Source organism: Astatotilapia calliptera, chromosome 4 (assembly GCF_900246225.1).
Source record: "Astatotilapia calliptera chromosome 4, fAstCal1.2, whole genome shotgun sequence".
NCBI lineage: Eukaryota > Metazoa > Chordata > Actinopteri > Cichliformes > Cichlidae > Astatotilapia > Astatotilapia calliptera.
The window spans coordinates 24,740,876-24,760,783 of NC_039305.1; the positions used below are offsets into that span (position 1 = coordinate 24,740,876).

Genomic DNA, 19,908 nt, shown 5'->3' on the forward strand with positions numbered 1-19,908 from the left:
TTTCCCTCCTTCCTCTTGCCTGACAATTGGATGTTGTGGTTGAGGGTGGAGGAACTGGAGCAGAGTGCGCAAAGGTGTGCGAGCGTGTATCGTGCGCTCCTCGGCTGTGTTTGTGGACCTGACTGGGATGTAAAGACTGGATCGCAGTGCGGTTTACTGGGACTCAGATTCACAGGAGAAAATTATGAGTGGTAAGTCAACATTTAAGATTAAAGTAACAGATTTTTAGTCGCTGTTTAGCGTAATTTTTAGCTTGATTAGCTTGAACGGTGTTACTAGTAACAGGTTACCAGACTTTTCTAGCAATCATTAACCGAATAAACAGGTGTTACCGGGCAGCAGGAGTGTGCTCCTGTTACTGGGTTATTATCAGTGGTACGCTTTTATGTCTGATTTGTGTAAACAAGCATAACAACTGCTGAAGTAGTAACAGCTGCAGTGACAGTCTCTGCAAGTTTATTATTCTCATTATTTATTTATTTTTGATTTTTTTTTTTTTAAGGCCAGTTTCTTGCAACAAAATAATTTCAGACCATGGTGATTTATGAACACTTCTAGTATATTTTTACTCATTTCAAATACAAACTAAGGATTTCCCCAAAGTCCGACAGAGTCACTCCTTATTGCTTTATGTTTTAATCGGAAAACTGAAAATGGTTACAGCAGTTTAAAAAATATGCAAACATAAATGGAAATACACTATAAGGCAAAAACGGAGTCTGTATAATTATAACATACTTGAAAGTCAATATTTGTTATGACCACCTTTAATCTTTTAGTCAGATTTCTTGACATTTCTTTAAGTTCTTCAAGAATAATTCTCCAGACTAATCCAGACTCAACAGTGTGTTTTTCTATCCATTTACACTTTTACTGTATTGGCAGTCTGTTTGGCATCATTTATTGTTGCCAAAAAATGAAATTGTTTCTAATCAAATGCTTCCAGATAGTACTCCACTATTCTGCATTCATAATTCTATCAATTCAGGGAGGATCACCACTGACTGACAGAGTCTCCACCGTGTTTTACTGATAGATTTATAAACTCACTTTTGTACCTCTTTCCTGATCTTCTCCAAACTTACAGACGATTAGCCAAAAATTTCTAACTTGGATACATCACTTCATAAGACCTGCTTTCATTGCAGTTCTTCTGTAATTTGGCTACCTCGGCCTTTATTCCCCTTCATTAAGAATGACTTTGTTACAGTAAGCCTTCTACTGAGATCATTTTTGGTTAGGCTTCAGCGGTCTGTTACAGTCCATGGAGCAACGGAAGGGCCAGTTGCATCTTTCAGGTCCTGTGTCGGGACTTTTAACAACAGGACTTCCAGGTACTGTTTATCTGCTTTAAATGGTTTTGTAGGCCCGCCAGTTTTTCTTTTTTTATCTACTTCTGAAGTTTTTTATGGACACACTGCACACCACACACAGCACATACTGCCGAGATATCCCAAGTTTCCTAATGGCTCTTTAGCTCTTTAGAGTACTACTACTTGGCTGTCAGACTGTGTTGTCTTTTTGTCTTAGACATTTTCCATAGATTCAAAAAACAAATGGGAACAAATGATGTGGGACATGCTTCTAGTAAAAAGTGCCTTAAGATACAACTTTAAATTGGCTCTTTGCCGAATTTTCTTTTATCTGTAGACACAACAAACACTGTTTCATCCCTCGAGTTAGCCTGAATGCTTCGAAGGTCAGTGCTAAGCAGCTTAACAAACAAAAAAAATATTCCCCTGAAAATTGTCAGGTACAAACACTGGACTGAAAACAAGTGGGAAAAGCAGCCAAAGAAAGAAAGAAAAACTTTGAAAAAGCTTCAGAAAGCTTCAAGAAATATTGATCAAGACTGCTTTTTATATTTACAGGAAAGTCTGACTCCTTGCAAAATATAAAAAATCAGGGTTGACTCAAGACTTTTGCACTTTACAGAAGGTGTGGGGGTGTATCGCATTTCCAAAACAAACAATAAGTGAAATTTACTGAAAGATATGGAGATGAACCCTGTGATAAACAGGTTTCAAGCATAATCTTCTCATTGAACCAAACGATACTTAATTTTATCTTATCGGTGTTACTGTGTGCCGCTGTTTTTATTTACTCTGAATATAAAACAGGTCTTTGGTTAGCAGTGCAGATGAACTACTTCCTACAGCTAATGACTATCCAGTATTTGTTTTCCTTGAGTGTAAGGAGTTGCTTCGTAATCCCATGAAAACAGATCAGCCAAGCCTGCCTCAACCTGCCTGTTACCTCAGACTGCTTTGATCACCTGCACAGAGTGGCAGGAACTCCCATTATCACTCAGGCATCAATATGGGAAAAATAATCTCTCTTTTTTGTAATGGATCAGTTTGTTTGCCTTCCTGGAAATATAAACCCCACTATATTTGCCCCCCAACAAAAATGACATATGTCTGCGATCCATGCAGCTTTTGGGGGCCTTACGGTATATTTTCGTACTTTATAGTTCACTGATAACTGAATCACCGCCCTTTATGTTGTCTCTTCTTTAATATGGAGGAATTCTGTGTGACAGTTTCTATTCACTTTCTCCCCTTGTCTGGTGAAGTGAATCAGGCTGAGAAAGCTTTTGTCTGTGGTCCCCTGGAGTGTTTGTTGATGTGCAATATGAGTCACACCTATCTTTGCATTCCTGTCCTCTGAGCCCATGATTCGGAGTCCTCCCTGCTACTTCAACAGCAGACCCTTTGCTCTACAACAATTTAACTACTTCTGATTTGTTATATTGAAGTTCCTGTTCACTTACTTCATCAAATCAGTTTCTCTTTGTCTCTTTAGTCTTTTTTTGGAGACTCAGTTCCACAACAGACCTGTCAGGCTGTTTTGTAGTGAGTAGACTCTTATAAGTAAAGGAGCCCCATTTCATTTAATCGCTATGCAGCAGATTAATCCAGTAATCCTACCAGGATTTATAGCCTTTCAGTGTTAGGCACAGCGAATTATGGCATGAAATTATATTAAACTTGCTCTCAAAAGGTTTTTGTTATTATTATTTGTTAAAAAACAGATAGTTACTGTTTAGAAAGCGCATAAATGACACAATGTTTGACCTACTTTGATGTTTGAAGGAATTCAGATAAGAGGGGTCAGACAAAAACAAATTCACAAAGGAATTCTGCTTGGGAAAATATTTAGTCTGGGAGTGGACATAGGGCATGTCTGGAAATCTGGCTCGTAAAGTTGAAGTGGGACATGAGCAAGGCCCGAGGCAACAAGCATATTTTCGGTAAATGGAAAAAAAACATGAACTAAGGGACATTGTTTTATCTTTCCAGACCAGGCTCTTTGCTGAACTGATACGTTTTTTGGTCGTGCGCAGGTGTCACCGTCTGGATGGAGGAGGACGACGACATCGCTCAGGAGGAATCACAAGCTTCTCCCTCGTGGTCAGAGGAGCGCTGCGAGGAGCTGTGGGACCGCGTGGAGGGAGTACGACACAAGCTCACGCGGATCCTCAACCCGGCAAAACTCACGCCGTACCTGCGCCAGTGCAAGGTCATCGACGAGCAGGATGAAGATGAGGTGCTCAACTCCACGCAGTACCCCCTGCGCATCAGCAAAGCTGGTGAGAGGAAGAAGAGCTCGGCTGAAAAGTCAAATCAGTGATCAGCACCTACAGATTTATAGAGACATGAGGAAAAGATGGTGCTTCAGAACGATACGAACATGCCATACCACAGGGGTTCAGAAGTGCTGTAGCTTTCAACAGTGCACTCACCCACCAAAACCATCAGCGTACATCCTCCGCAGTCAGTGCGACGCCCAATAACAAGATATGGGTCACATCCCACACTTCCTAGTTTTCTTTCTTAATCCGCTTGTACAGACTTGTACTGCCACAGCTGAAAGTGCAGTAATCCAAGCTTTAGTCACAACCAGCAATGGTCTACTACAGTTCATGGGAGTGTAACATAACACTGGGCCTTTCTCCGTTGCTCAGAGAATTTGGCCTGCTCATTTGGCCCGTTAAATGATTGTAACTGAAATATAAATAAACACATTTAAAGTCTCAGTGCGAGCGACGCCTTGAGGAAATGATTCATAAATTGTCATTTTCAGGTTTTCTTTAGAGTCAAAGTGACATCTGTGCTTCAGCATCGTTTCAATGGTGTCAGAGCACTGAAATTTAAGCAAACACGTGATTACTCATTTGACGCTGAGCTGCAGTCTTAAAAGACTACAAGAAGTGGGTTCTTTGGTGAAACTTCAAGAGGATAAACATTAGATGTGAATGTTTGTCTAACAGTTCATCAGTCAGAAACAGGAAAACTGAATAAATGCTCCAGTGAGAGAAAAGAGCAGGAACTTCATTGCTAAGTCGAGGCAGGCAGAGAGAAGGATGAGGATAAAGATGAAAGGTATGTTGTAAATGAAGAGACACTGAAGGCAAACACCTGGTCCAACCCCCGGAGAATTTTGTTGTTTCAGTCTTTTATCATTGTCGTGTTTGAAATACCAACAGCATGTAACTACAGAGGTAATGACACATACATCAAAGAGGTAGCATTCTTGTGCTGAGACTCTTTAATCTGTTAGTTAAACGTGCTGCTTTACCCTAAGCTGACCTTTTGTCATTGCACCTATCTTTCAGCATTGTCACTGTATAATGTCATGCAACGGAAAGTAAATTATTCCACACTTGCAGTGTTACTCACCTTATGTTTTCTGTTCCCTATTTGTCACAAAAAGGCCGTTTGCTGGACATCCTGCGCGGTCAGGGCCAGCGAGGTCTTCAGGCCTTCATGGAGTCACTGGAGTTTTACCATCCAGAGCAGTACACACAGCTGACCGGGCAACAGCCAACACACCGATGCTCCCTCATACTAGGCAAGCAGAGATTTTTTTGTGGATAGAAAGAAGAATGGCATAGTAGGGGGACTTAACCATCAATTAACCTTAAATTAAAACTTTAAAGTTAAAGTAACTCAGGCTTAAGAAAAATCCCCCAAAGCATTTACGTGACATGGAAAATGTTCCATGTATGGGGATATTCTAGATTTCATGATGAACTTATACACTCAAATTACTGTGGGTGTGTTTTTCTTAATGCATTTTAGCTTAATTCACTATAAATTTTAAAAACAACTGAGTGTTTGTGAAGACTACTAAAGTATTTTGATGATTACATTTAAGGATTTAAGGTTTATACTTAGGCAGTACAATGGTTAGTCTGTCACGTCACAGTCATTCAGTCCCAAGTGTTAACCCACTTATGTTCTACCCGTGATGCATGGGTACTCTGAGTTTCTCCCACAGTCCAAAAACATGCACATTGGGCTGAATGATGATTCTAAACTGTGACTTTGAACTTTAATGGTTGTCTATCTCTCTCTGTTAGCCCTGTGACAGACAGATGTACCTGACATCTAACCCCTATGGCAGCCAGGAACCTATCCCAGCTGTCATAGGGGTTCTCACAGTGGTGCTATGACAGGATAATAACATCGATGGTTGAATACACTCATTTTCACATAATTCAGCTCTGGACTGCAAAAACTAGCCTAGCCCAAAGTGATGAGTTCGATGAGTTCTTCTTTACTGACAACCAAATTAAAGCCAAGACATTTAAATTTAAAAGGGGCCGTATGTGAATCTTAACCGCAAACACATCTAATTTACTTTCATTGCTGACGAACAGAAATGGTTAACAAATAACTGGAACATAAGCGCTTTCTTTGAAAGTGAGCATATGATTATTTTACAAAGCTATTATGTTGCCCAAGAGCAGAGAAAAGAGTGAACACATTTGCACATTTGGCATTAATGTTCTCTTGCGTGCCATTTACTGACAGCCACAACACATAAACATGTATTTGTCCTTTCTCCCCACACATTAAAGCCAGTTTCTCTGGCTCACAATTCAGTTTACAATTTCCATTGATTCACAATACCCTCCTTCCATGATAATGACCTCCACGTGTGATTCTCTTTCTACGCAGATGAGGAAGGTCCAGAGGGTTTGACTCAGTTTCTGCTGCTGGAGGTGCGTAAACTGAGGGAGCAGCTTCGAAACAGCCGCATGTGCGAACGGCGCCTGTCTCAGCGCTGCCGGATGGCGGAGGAGGAGCGAAGCCGCGCTGAGCGTAAAGCTCAGGAGTTACGCCATGACAAACTACAGCTGGAAAGGTTTGGGCTTTTCTAGTTTCCAGTTTCTTCCTTTAAAGCTTTTCTGTCAAAGAATCAAATATGTCATAGAAACCTGTAAATTCACATGGGGTGAATTTACAAGGTGATATTAATAATCCACAAAGGCTGTCAGAGCTACAGGGGTCAGGGCACCATTGTTCCCGCCTACTTTCCCTCTACTTTATATCCCAGTGGGAAGAAACCTGATGTGCTGCTACAGCGTTGGCTCCAGAATGTGTTTCTCTGTCATTAAACAACTTTTGAACAATAAAAAAACACTTTTAAGAACATTTCATGTTACTTTCTTCAAACTGTTTTACTCTCATTCTGCAGAAATCATTTTAAACACTGAGAAAAACAAAAAAAATAAACATGTTGGTTGTGGTGGCATCTTCCTCTGAAACACCATCTCTCCACGAGTCTTCCTCCACTACATCTATGAGCTTCCTCTGTGGACTTCCTCTTGTCCTCCAGCCTGGCACCTCCAGCCTGTGACTTTGTCTTTGCACCACTTAATCTGGTCTGTCCACCTGATGTTCATTTCTAATCTTGTCCATCCTGCTCACTCCAAATTCAAATCTCAACATCTTCACCTCTGCCAATTCCAGAGTTATCTAAAATTGTTGAGCCACGAAAATTCATCTTTACATTTGTAGAAAAACAAGTTGGTAACAAAAAGTGAAAATGTTTGATCTGGATGGTTTTTGATCTCAAGGCTGCGTCAAGACTGGGAGTTAGCCAGTCGAGAGCTGGGAAAGCTGAAAGACCGACACCTGGAGCAGGCTGTGAAGTACTCCAGAGCCTTGGAGGATCAAGGCAAAGCCTCAACCAGAGAGAGAGAACTGCTGAGTCAGGTCAGTTGGTTTGGGTGAAAGAAAAATATATTTTTATATTAATGTTAGTTCTCTTGCATTTTGCATCTGTTTGATTTCACTTTTAAGCTGCTGTTTTAGGTGCTCCATGTCAGCCAGAAAGAGCTTTGTTTGCTTTGATACGACTTCGATACCTCTTGCTGCCATGCATATAACAGAAACAAGCGCTGTTCTCGGAAGTTATGTGGTGTCTGAAGGCATAAAAAAGGGAACAAATAAAAGCACCTGAGGCAACGAAACTTCTTTGGATGGCACGCAGCAAAAGAGATAAATGAAGCGGCTCGAGCCAGCAGGGGCAGATGTTATCAGCCACCCCAGGATTTGTTACAACATGTTGACAGAACCACTGAGGAATGAGCCAGCTGGCTGTAAAAATAAGGCGATATTAATAGCTGCAAGTCAGTGTATGATCTACAGTCTATCTATGATCTTTAAAATCCTATATTTTTATTAGAATAGTTTGAAATCATCATTATTTAGCCCTGGGTTTTTTCTTATTATTTTAAGTCCAAAATGGCAAAACCAAGAGAGGTCCACCCACCCTATAGCCCTTCCTGTCATCTTCTGAAGAGCCATAGTGGACCAGTTGACACCTTATCACGAGTCCCAGCCTCTGAATTCAGATTACTGAAAGATTTTCACAGAAACGTAAACTCTGAAAGAAGCAACTTGTGGAATTCTCTTTGGTTTTTGCATTTAAATGTTCCACCTTAAAGCTTTAAGCTCATTTCCAGCTGTTTACTGAAAGTCATTCTTATCTCAAAGTGGGATCTTTTTGCCAGCGGCTGCTGTCTACTGTCTAAAATGAGCCATTTAAGGTTTCTCTCCTTTGAAGGCCACACACCATTTAAGCCACTTTACTTCTGTTTGCTGTCCCTCGTAAACACAGAGTTTGTTTAGCGGTGGGTGGGGCTTCAGTGCTCCCAGCCTGATCTGTGTGACCATATTAGGTATGCCCGCTTTGACCGACATCATGCTGACCTAAAAGCAGCAACGACTATTTTAAGAACCAAGTGGTTAAAACATTTCAGTGACATCATTCCCTTTTTAATTTTTTTAATTCTCAGTTAGGTCACATCGTTATCTATTTCCCTTCCTGTTTTCCATCCTTCGTGGCTAGATGCCCCACATTATCGTTCTTGATACCCGTTTTTAAATAGCCAATCACCCTGCCTCATATACACACCTCCACCTTTGCACTGCCAATATCATCTTGCATTATATTCATTTTGTCTTCTTTGTGACTTTCCTTGGGTCTCACCTTTTGAACTGGTTGTGGATTACGAGTGTAACAAGTCCCCTTAATGGATAATATTTGTAGACTTAGAGATACTGCTATCAGTGGGACCTTTGTGTTATTGTTCACATATTTGCCTGAAAAACAAAAGATCCCTGGTTCAATATCAGGGGAAAAAACATTTGTCGTGGTAACCCACTGTCAATAAAGGAGCAGCTGATATTAGCTCCTGATATTAAAATATAAAAGAGTCCCACACTAGCAGGTTATTGATATGCTTATTATTTGCTTGTTCTCCATACATGCAGGTAGAGGAGCTTAAGTCCAGGCTGGCAGCAGCAGAGAAAAAAACAAGTGGTGCCCCTGATGCCTCTAAAGCTGTAACTGGTTCTACACCTGCTCTACCAGAAAACCTGCCTAAGAAAACTGAGACTACAGGAAGTCAGATGAAGAACTCGATCCCACCCACTGGAGTCGTTGTATGTTTTTGATTGCATATTGTGTATCATCTGAAATCATGTTTTTTAAGCTGTTATCATTCTTTGTTGTATTTTTTTTTATCTGTGTTCATTTTGTTTTGGTTCACCTCAGGCTCTGATGGATATCCTGAAGCAGGACCGCAGGGAGGCTGCCGAGCAGAGACAGGAGTTCTGCGATATCATCACCAAACTACAGAGCGAGCTCCAAAACACTGAAGAGCAAAGGGACAAGGTGAGAGGTTGTCTGCCATCATATTATATAATACATTATAACATTATAATGACCTTTTCCTTCATGATACTTTCTTTTCTGGACTGTACTTGCAGTTGGAGTCTCAGTGCGAACAGCTACAGCTGAAGGTGAGGACTCTCCAGCTGGACTGGGAGACAGAGCAGAAGAGGAGTGTGTCCTATTTCAACCAAATCATGGAGCTGGAAAAGGAGAGAGACCAGGTTAGTGAGAGCACACTGTCTAACCACAAAGAGTTCATCAGTCACTTTAGCTGCTCTGGCTTATTCTCGCACATCACCAACCTATTCACTTTCTGCACTTCTGTCCTCTCATCTCAAGGCCCTGCGCAGTCGAGACAGCCTGCAGCTTGAGTACACCGACTGTCTGCTGGATAAGAACCGTCTGCGTAAACGCATTGCTGAGCTGCAGGCCAACCTGGAGCAGCAGCAGAGAGAGCTGGACAAAGAGAGGGAGAGGAGCCAGGAGAAAATGGAGCCAAACAGCTCCTGCCTGCACTGTGTGAGTTCAAACACTAAGTCATGAGGGCAGCGCTCACCTTCCCCTGCCTTCTACAGAAACTTTTTAATGCAAATGTTGTCCTCCATCTCTGCCCCCCAGTCCCACCTGTCTCTGTGTAGTGAGGAACAGTGCTTTGGCCCCTGCTGTTCCCCCGGCCTGGATCTGAGCCCGCAGCCGAGAAGAACCAATCTGTTACTAAGAAAGGTCAGTGCTGCGGTTAATACCAGTAGTTTAGTTATTATGATGAGAATGACAATAACAACAGAATCACAACTGCCCTGTTTGATTAAATTAAGATCAGAAGGAATCGAAACAGGCCTTACTGACCTAACTGCTGTGTAATCACCACTTCATTTTATATCATAGGAATTCCCACAGGATAAAAACTTGTTTTTTCATGCTGTTTGTGTGCTATGCAGAGAATGTATCTTTCTGACTGAAACATTTCACTGCAGCTAGACAAGGCAAGGGGTCCTATTATGAGCAGGAAATGTTGCAATGCATTCTTGTGCAACTCTTTGCATGTTCGTGCCTGTACCTTACATCTCATTATCTGCGAGCTCATACTCTGTTGAGCATCTTTTCTGTGTCACAGGTGCCCTCTAGTGGCCCAGCCAATGAAAACTCAGAGGGTAAGTCAACCACACTGGCAGCTGGATGATGCTTATCTAGTGTTTCTTTGTGCAATCCTTTTGCTTTTGTACTTTTCATTTACACAAAGTAGGAAGGTCGGTGGGGGATTTCATCACAAGTGTTTTAGGTTAAAGTAAACGGTGTTTTTCTGCTGATTCACAGATTCTGGTTCAAACTCAGAGGAGAACCTCTTGCTGTCAGTGAGTATCAAAGCCCTGCTTATAATAAAAATAATAAAAATAAGATTCTAAAGATCTGCATCTTTATGTTTACCTCCTCACCCTCAGACAGAAACCAATGAAAAGGAAATAAACCGCCTTTCCACATTCCCCTTTCCTCCTTGCATGAACTCCATCAACCGTCGAGTCAACACAGAGTGAGTTCATATATTTTTCACCCTGCAATTTTCCCCGTTATTCTCACGTTGATTACCATTTTCCTCGTTTTGCTTCCACAAAGGTTTGACTTGGACTCATGGGGCAGTGATGAGAATGACAACATTCCAGGTACATTTGACTCTTGCATTTACAACCATTTTTTTTTAATCAATGTGTTGGTGATTAATCATGTTCAATCTAATAATAACAAAAATGTAAGTGTACATTAAAAGGCTCTCTGGTGTTTTCAGGTGAGCAGAGTGAGCCTTCTTTGTCAGATTCGTGGAGCTCCTTGCAGTCTCATTTTTTCCCCCCTGACCTGGTCAACCTGCCCATAGTCTCTGCACAGCAGCCCAGTCCCAAAGTGCCCAGGTACAAACTTACAGCTTTGATGCCTGTCACTGAAACCAGTAAAAGCTCTGTTAAACTGTCATTTTTCCTCCTTAATTACAAGTAATATTAATTTCTGCAGGGCAATCTCTTAATCTTCGTAGGTGAGAATGATGGTCCTAAAAGGTCGTAACATTAACATTAGTATAGAAGAGCATTAACATTTCTTTTGTCAGAGGTACGTTGTGGGTATTAGGCCACAGACCATTACACAACTCAAAAATAACTTTATTTATTGTAAACAAACAGGCGAGAACAAACCAACAGAGCTAAGAAAAAAAAAGGAAGAGCAGATGTCAATCTACAGCTTCAAAGGAAAAAATCTTTCCAGCACATGAAGTAAAATTTTCAAATTTAAACAATTAAAGAAAAAAACTTCATGGTTTAAATGTTTAGATGTCTTTAAAATGTATCTGGTTTGTCCTTCATTTTATTTTCTCCTGGTGGATTATTATTATTATTATTGTTATTATTATCATTGTTATTGTTATTATTATTGTTGTTATTATTGTTGTTATTATTATTATTATTATTATATATTATTATTATTATTATCTTTTTGGTATTAAAAAATGGAGTTCATTACATAATTACTGTATGATAAAAATTTAAACAGTTTTGAATGTGATTAATATTATATAAGTGCAATTTTCTGTCATAGTGTACAACATAATGTAAAGAGCACAAAAGTGGCACCAAAGCAAAGTGAATGCCATCACAGACTAGTGTTATGTAATTTCATCCTTACTGCTTCTGACGGTCTTCTGCCATCTCTCAGGAACCTACACTGCTCACCATCTCCAAGTCCCCCAACCTCTCCAAAGCACAGGAGACCAAGTCTTGCCGATGACATCACCATCATTGGAGGAAGCCAAACGGGGATATTTGTCAGCCATGTGAGAGCAGGTTCCCCAGCTGAACAATGTGGACTGAAGGAGGGCAGCGAGCTGCTGGAGGTTGGCGTCTGCATATGCGATTAAATCATATATGAGCACTTTTAATGTGTGCATGTGGAAATACGTGTACCACAAGGACAAGTGTGTGCCTTTGCTTCTATGAAAATGAGGCTGTAGAATGACATGCAGTTTTTGTCCTGTTGTTTTTAGCTGGAGCAAGTCCTGTTTGGTGGGGGAAGTGTGCTGCTGAGTCAGTGCACTGCTGAGGTGGCCCACTTTTCTCTGCAGTGGTGGACCGAGCCGTCAACACTTAAATTCCAGAGCAACCCAGAGGGTGAGTCTGTTACTTCAGAGGTTTGAAAAATTCATATGAGGCCGGTCAGTCTGCTCTTGAAATCTCCCCTCGTGGTGCAGAAAGGTGACGCTAAGGTGCCCCCTCTCATGCTTTCTCATCCTCAGGGTACTCAAACCTGTCCTCGCAGGTTTCATCGCCAACTTTTTTGGGTCCTGACTCTTTCTATGTGCGTGTTAATCTCAGCATGGAGCCTCATGGTGACCCGCCATCTTTGGGTGTTTCTTGTGATGACATTATACATGTCACAGATACAAGGTACAATGGAAAATACCAATGGCGCTGCTCCCTGGTGGACCCGAGCACAGCCAAGCATTTGCAGACAGGATCCATGCCCAACTACAACCGGTATGTCAGTCAGACTTTGACGTGACTTTGCTTTATTATTATTTTAAAGGCACAATTCAGTCCTGAAAGTTCCACAAGGCCAGTGTTATTTAGTTCAAGTACATATAAGAGAAGGTAGATATATTTACAAAACTGGCGAATAAATTTAGATTGATAACAAAATAGCTGTGTGACTAGTGTAAATAACTAAGAATATATCGACTTCTCTTTCAGGGCTCAACAGTTGTTACTCATAAGGTTACGAAAAATGTCAGTGGAGCAAAAGGACTCTAAGAAGAAGATGGTAAGTTGATGCATATTTAAATTACATGATCAGCATGCACAACGGCTGTGGTGCCTCATATTACAGTTTTTTCCCGTTTCCTCATTGGAAGATGTATATTTTTCTTTGCGTAGTTCTTAAAGAAAACATCAGGCCGTGTACGATTGGTCAAAGCGGTGGATCCAAACTGCCGTGGGATTGGTTCCACACAACAGGTCCTTTACACGCTCAGCAAACGTAAGTTGAAGCCCTGTCGCTCCCTCAATGAAATAGCATGTTTGTGTCATAAATGAATTGTTTGTGTATGTGCACACTTTGTGTTGATGTATTTGTACTTGTTTTTGCCATGTCAGGCCATGAGGACCACTTAATCCCTTACAGTTTAGTACAGTCAGTGCAGGTTCAGACCAAGCGGCCAGTCATCTTCTCACCGTCTCTGCTGTCCCGTGGTCTGATAGAGAAGCTCCTGCAACCAGCACAGTCTGGATTAAAGTTTAACACCTGCCAGCCAGGTATCTGTGCAACACACAGACCTATCCACTCACAGTGACCCAACAGTGCACAAAGTTTGGTGCTGATTTGTTGATCATACATTAAATATTTTCAGAGCCCATTCCAGCTTCAGAGAGACAAGACAAGAGAATATTCTTGTTGGATTCTTGCAGTCCAGAGAAGGCCCTTGGCATAAGGCTGCAGTCAATACAGGATGTCATCAGCCAGGTAAGGTCAGCGGTGTTTTCTGGGGGTGTGGTTTTCAAAAAGAAGCTTTTGCTTTGCCTGACGAAAATGCAAAAATGTCACCACATTTTGCTTTACAACCATCCTACTAAATGTCTTCCTCAAGGACAATGAAGAATGCTGTTTTTAGGACGATTAAGTAACCAATAAAAGTCAATTACCGACAATCGCGGGGAGAAATTTCCACAGGACTCTGAAATCCTTTAAAAAACTAGGCTCAGTTAGCATGTTAAATGTTAAAGTTCATGAGAGCATGATTTAAAAAAGACTAAACAAGGATGGCTTGTTGTATGACAGCATACATACGGAGATGTTTGGTTATAATGGAAGGCACCACGTTTGTAGAAAACCAAACACAGCGAGTTTTGCAATGGCCCAGGCAAAGTCCTGACCCAACCTGATGGAAATGGTGTGTTGGGACCTTAAACGAGCTGTAGATAAACAGATGCCATCTCTTTGTCTCAGGATAAACACTGCCTGCTCGAGCTGGGCTTGTCCAGTGTTGAAGGCTTATTGAGACTTGGGATTTACCCCATCGTCATCCATATTCGCCCCAAGAACAAAAAACACAAGAAGCTGAGGTAAGTGCACACACAGGCAGTTTTCAGTTCAGTGCTACAGTAAGTTCTGGTCTCACCATAGCAGCACTACTGTACTTTATCCAAGCTTTGTATGTATTTAATGGCAATCCACTTTGTGGAGTAAGGAGCGTTTAACTTCTCTAGAGTGATTATTTCTTACCTTGAAATTAGAGCTGGGCGATAGAACGATAACGATATGTATCGCGATATAACTTTTACTCGATAGAGAAATTAAGCTATCGCGATAGACCTCGCCGCTCTTGTCCTCTTTAAAAAAAAAAAAAAAAAAAAAAAAAAAAAAAAAAAAAGGTCAACCAATCACAGCCGCAGCGTCACGTCGCGTGACTTGTTACGTACAGCACAAGTGCCAAGCCGCACGTGTGTTTGTTTGGGAAGCAGCCAGCAGGTAATGGAGCCAGCGTATAATGGAGGAAATGAGTGTGCCGACTAGAAAAATCAACCGAGCGTGACCGAAGAGAAAACAGACGATGGTTCCAATGCCGGAGAGATTGTCGAACGGAAGAGCCAAAGAAGTTCCGTAGTGTGAAGGTATTTCGGCTATTTCAAGTCTGACAAAAAACAGAGTAGCGTGCACTGTAAATTGTGCCGAAAGCAAGTCTGGAAATACAATAAACTGGTGCATGCGTCACACTGTGCGCCGCGTTATTGTTTCGGTGAAATGAATTTCTACAATACTGTTACTGTTAATTCTACTCTCTGCAGTGTTTAAATGCTTACACATACACACAGTTACTGTCCGTCCACACATACAACTCGGTTCTGCTTCTATGCCGCAGCTTTGTTTACTTTTTCCCACCGAGGCTTCTAGACTTCTGATTGGCCAACATTTCTGCACGGTTAGGAATCTAGCGCCACCTGCTGCTTTGGCATGTTCATAGCAGCGTTTTCCTTCATTTCTGCCTTTATGTGTGGACGGGATTATTTTTTAAAACGAAAACGGAAAATCTCAGTTTTCAAAAATACCCGTGTACGTGTGGACGTAGCCTCAGTCTCTGACTGGAAGCGCTAATTCGTCATTCGGCTTTTGTCAGACTAAAGTAACTGTTAAAACTGTTTGAAAAGCTAAGCTATACAACAAGGAGAGATTGAGAATTTCCTTTTAGTTCTCAGTTTATTTGATATTGACAAAAGTTAGTCAGTTTTGTCTGTTCTTCTGTAAAACAAACTAAGATTTATTTTTAGAATTAATACTTTGTTTCTAAGTGGAATTGACAATTTAGTCTGTTTCATTTGTTCTATTTTGAAACTTAAACGCTTTAGCGGCTGCCTTTTGTGTAGTTTGCAATATTTGCCTTTTATTTATCTGAAAAAGTCTCATGTTCCTTAAGTACATCTACCCTGTTGAACTTATTATGGGAAATAAATATTTAAAAACAAGCTGCTGATTATTTCACATTTTACTTGTGAGCAACGGCACATTTAAATCTTACAAATATAGTTATTTGGCTTATATCGTGATAGATATCGTTATCGCCTGAAATGAAAAAAACATATCGTGATATGAAAAAAATCTCATATCGCCCAGCTCTACTTGAAATACATATATTTGGAAAAGTCATGTCTTAGATACTCGGTGATTATTTATCCATCACTTGAAACAGAAAGTTTTTTCCACGTTGTGGGGAGGACAGTGTGATGGAGGAGCTGTGCCACGCCGAGGAGCTGCAGCTGGAGACACTGCCCATGCTTCACTACACCCTGGAGCCCAACACCTGGAGCTGCACTGATGAGCTGCTGGCTGCTTTACGTACCAACATCCACAGCCAGCAGAGGGCGATGGTCTGGGTTGAACTGGATAGGCTGCAGTAGAAGAGAGAGAGAGAATGTGTGTGGTACCATGTATGACTAGTGCATGTGCCAGTATCTACTAAGAATTTCAAAGGAGCCCACACTAGGCTTGTGTACATACATTTTAACATAATTTTGAAATTCTCATAATTATAGGTCTCTATAATAGCCAAGCTGGACTGGCTAGAATAAATAAAAAAAACTGCAACTTATTTGAGCCGCACAAGGAAGGTACATGTAAGTACAAATGTACTTACCTCATTAAAACTGCAATCTTCCCTTCAACTTACCACACCTAAGGTTTTATTATTATACTTCTGTACTTCAAAACTATATTCAATAACACAAGGAGCCTACTTTTTGGTATTTAGGCCACGGGTCATTTAATTATGTTTTAAGTGAAAAGCTGAAGCTGTGAGAATATTAAGTGTGACAGATGTTGTAGGTTAAGGGAACTGAAGCTTTTTTTCATACAATATTATCTGTGCATTATAGATCTAGGCCAGTGTTTGTTTGGACAGTTACATTTTATGTCAGCCTGTTTTCTTCAGCTTTTTTCATTTGAAGTGAAATAATGAACGCTCCATTAAGGTGTCGAGTTTAGACGGAGTGGATTCATTATTGTATTTCAATCTGAATGTACTGCAAACTGAACTGAATGCAAAGCAAAGAGCCTGAAACAATAGGTTTAGCTGCTCAAATGTCTTCTTTTTTTTTTTTTTTTTTTTTTTTGTGTCCCGTTTGGATCTTTAGCTGTCAGAATTGTTGTCTTGAGGCCAAGAAAGATGCCAAGCGGATTTATTTTACCAAGTGGATCATCATGGCCTTGCCATATTGGTCCATTTGATTGACCTTTATTATAATTATGAATTTATTTTATTTTCAGTTGCTACAAACGGGACAGACATGACTGGGGGATAGGACATGGAGAAAGAATGAAAGAAAGAGAGGGAGAGAAAGAAAACCAAAGGGGAGAAGAGACGGTGAGAAGGGGGGGAAAGAAAAAAAAAAAAGAGAGAAAAACAAACAAAACACCTGGATCACCTGTATGGAGAAAAAAAAACAGAAGAGAAAGCAAACAACAAAGAGCAACATAATAAAAAAACCAGCACCATCACAATAAACTAGCTAGCAGTAGATACTAAATAATAAACGATATTGTGCAGCACGCAAGATAGACAGCGCACAATGTGCTTTGAGGCAGCAGCCAAGAAAGGTGTAGTCCGAGTCTGTGAACACCCGTGTGCACACCTGTGTGGATCAGCATGCTTTTATTCCAAAGGTTTCTCCATGTAATGATCTGCTAGGGAGTGTGGGGAGCCATAGCCCCGTCCACCAGGGTATGAAGTAGGTATGGAGGAGATCCAGGCCCCAGATATCCAGAGGCCCCAGAGTACAAGGACCCGAGGAGGACCACCAAAGGGGGGGGGGAACCGTGCCACCCTCCTGGGAAGAGCTGAGTAGAGCCCCAAAGGAGAGGTCACCCCGCAGCTACGGAGCAGAGGCCAGAGGGGGTTGCAGTGGCGTGCCCGCGGGCTCTGCCGGCAGCTAGCTGTGCCAGAGAGGACCGAGCTTCAGGCCCAGAGGTCTGAGGGCATCCCACCCCCCGGAAGGAGCCCAGCCGGGCCACAGGCGCCCGGCCCTGCCGGTACATACATGAGCGCACAGCCCCAGACGACAAGGACCACCAACACACCAACGTCTGAGGGCATCAGCCACCGGCAGGGAGTGTGGTGAGGGGAGATAGGCCTCCGTACTTTAGAGGACCTGAGATGTACCCAGAGAGGTTGAGTCCAAGACCCAACCTGACATATAGACACAGCCGAACAGGCACACGCGGACACAGACGTGCATTCCCACCCCATATTGGGGGCGACCGTGGCTCAGGGGGTTGGGAATCGCATCTGTAACCGGAAGGTCGCCGGTTCGATCCCTGGGCTCTGTCCGGGTCGTTGTGTCCTTGGGCAAGACACTTTACCCTACTTGCCTACTGGTGTTGGCCAGAGGGGCCGATGGCGCGATATGGCAGCCTCGCTTCTGTCAGTCTGCCCCAGGGCAGCTGTGGCTACAACTGTAGCTTGCCTCCACCAGTGTGTGAATGTGAGAGTGAATGAATAGTGGAATTGTAAAGCGCTTTGAGGTTCTCGAAAAGCGCTATATAAATGCAATCCATTATTATTATTATTATTATTATTATTATTATTATTATTATTATTATTATTATTATTATGCACAACCAAATACTCGGCACTCATCCAACGTGTAGACAGACACAAATAGACACTGCACAGACAGTCGCACTCCCCAAACATACTCTATATCCCAGGTCCAGGTACCCCCGCCCTCAGAGGGGCAAGCCGCACCTAGACCCAGGACATGTAACCCTTCTCTCTGGGGTGGAGGCAAGCGGACCACCTCCTTATCTGCAGTAGCAGGGAGGCCCCGCATCCCAGACCCCAGTCTGACGGCCAGCACCTCCTCCCAGCCCCCCAGCCCTGACGGCTAACAGAACCGGGGTGAGGAAGACCTCAAACCTCCCTACGCCCGCTCATATGTAGTGTTGCTGTGTGCTGTTCTAAAGTGCATTTAAAACTCAGGAGAGCATGGTACTAGCTTCCTCTCAGAGAGCAGCACAGCTCTTCCTGAAAACCCTTAGTGTCTAAATGCATTTAAAATTGAGGGTAGGGCACCAGCGCCAAAGGTGGGCTGGAGTACACCGACCATCCTCTGGATGCTGTAAAACGTGCCCACCCCCAAGGCCCTATATGTATGTGTTATGTGAGAGTGTGAGTAATGTGGATGTCTAGGTTGCCGAATAAAATTGAGGCACAGGCGGCCAGAAGGGGACAGAGGGGGAGTGCCTCCCCTGCACCCTGGTGACATACCTGCACCCCAAGCCATGCGTGTGTGGGTGGGTGTGGTAGAGCGGGAATAGGGAGGCAGCTGAGGATGGGGAGGGAAGAAAGGGAGGGGCAAGCGGCCCCTCCCTGGGGCCAGCTCCCCTGCTGACCCCAGTAGGCACCCCCACACTCTGGAACCCACCAGGGCAAGGGGGCCCAGGCCCATCCGGACCGGGGCCCGCAGCAGCAGCACCGCCCAGCCCCACAGAGTCCGGGGCAGCCCACCCGACTCCACCCCAGAGAAAACTGCACCCACCCCATCATCCAATCATCTCCCAAACTACACAAGACAATAGACACCCAGGTTGAGTTCATTCTCCACCTCTCCTATATCTCTCCCCCCACCTGCAGAGTGAGCTCCTGTAGTGAGGAGACCACCTGCAAAGATATAACAACCTCCCCACCAGTTAGAGAGCCCCCTAGTAGGGCCGATGCACCGGAGGTCCCCTGCACTGGGGCTGAGCCCCCCTGCACCCACCCGCCCACTGCTCCGGCGACACAACAGCCAGGACCCAAGCCCCCAAGGCCCGGCCAGCACCCCAGACCGGGGGGCGGAGCACCCCCAGACCTCAAATGTCTTCTAGCATGGACACTAAACAACTATACATATCATATTTCGGTGTTAAACAATGTGACTTTATGTGAACACATTTTAAAACACAAACTGTGCATTTTTTGATCATTTTAAGTGGATTGTTTTTGACTAGTCAGGGAGTACTGCATTTCTCTGCTATAGTGTACTCCTTTTAACTGCTTTTTGTATCCATTTAAAAAAATAAATGAATTAAATTTCACTCATGTCTAAAGTGATTTGTTTTCTCTTTAATTATTGAAATGCGCATATATATATATATATATATATATATATATATATATATATATATATATATATATATATATATATATATATATATATATATATATATATATATGAGGCACAGGCGGCCAGAGGGGGAGTGCCTCCCCTGCACCATCCAGAGGATGGTCGGTGTACAGTGTGAAACAAATGTAGACAAAGTAATAGAAAGTAAAGGCAGATAATTTACATTTTAATTTCTACTGCAATACATATATATACAATGCCATAAAATGTGACATAATACAGTGTGCAAAATGGTTATAGCGTGGTC

The 19,908-nt window shown here is 42.4% G+C and overlaps 1 protein-coding gene across 1 annotated transcript; it reads left to right on the forward strand.

Moving 5' to 3' along the window:
• Positions 1 to 16,563, forward strand: LOC113021174 (caspase recruitment domain-containing protein 11). The gene is made up of 24 exons (XM_026165659.1): positions 1 to 191; positions 3,347 to 3,592; positions 4,717 to 4,854; positions 5,967 to 6,153; positions 6,869 to 7,007; positions 8,571 to 8,741; positions 8,854 to 8,973; positions 9,069 to 9,194; positions 9,313 to 9,492; positions 9,592 to 9,696; positions 10,088 to 10,124; positions 10,288 to 10,325; positions 10,413 to 10,501; positions 10,585 to 10,631; positions 10,754 to 10,874; positions 11,671 to 11,848; positions 11,999 to 12,122; positions 12,248 to 12,488; positions 12,702 to 12,771; positions 12,885 to 12,987; positions 13,104 to 13,262; positions 13,358 to 13,470; positions 13,954 to 14,069; positions 15,692 to 16,563. The coding sequence occupies exons 1-24, from the start codon at positions 185 to 187 to the stop codon at positions 15,897 to 15,899; spliced, it is 3,063 nt and encodes a 1,020-aa protein (XP_026021444.1). The 5' UTR covers positions 1 to 184; the 3' UTR covers positions 15,900 to 16,563.
• The last annotated feature ends 3,345 nt before the right edge of the window (positions 16,564 to 19,908 follow it).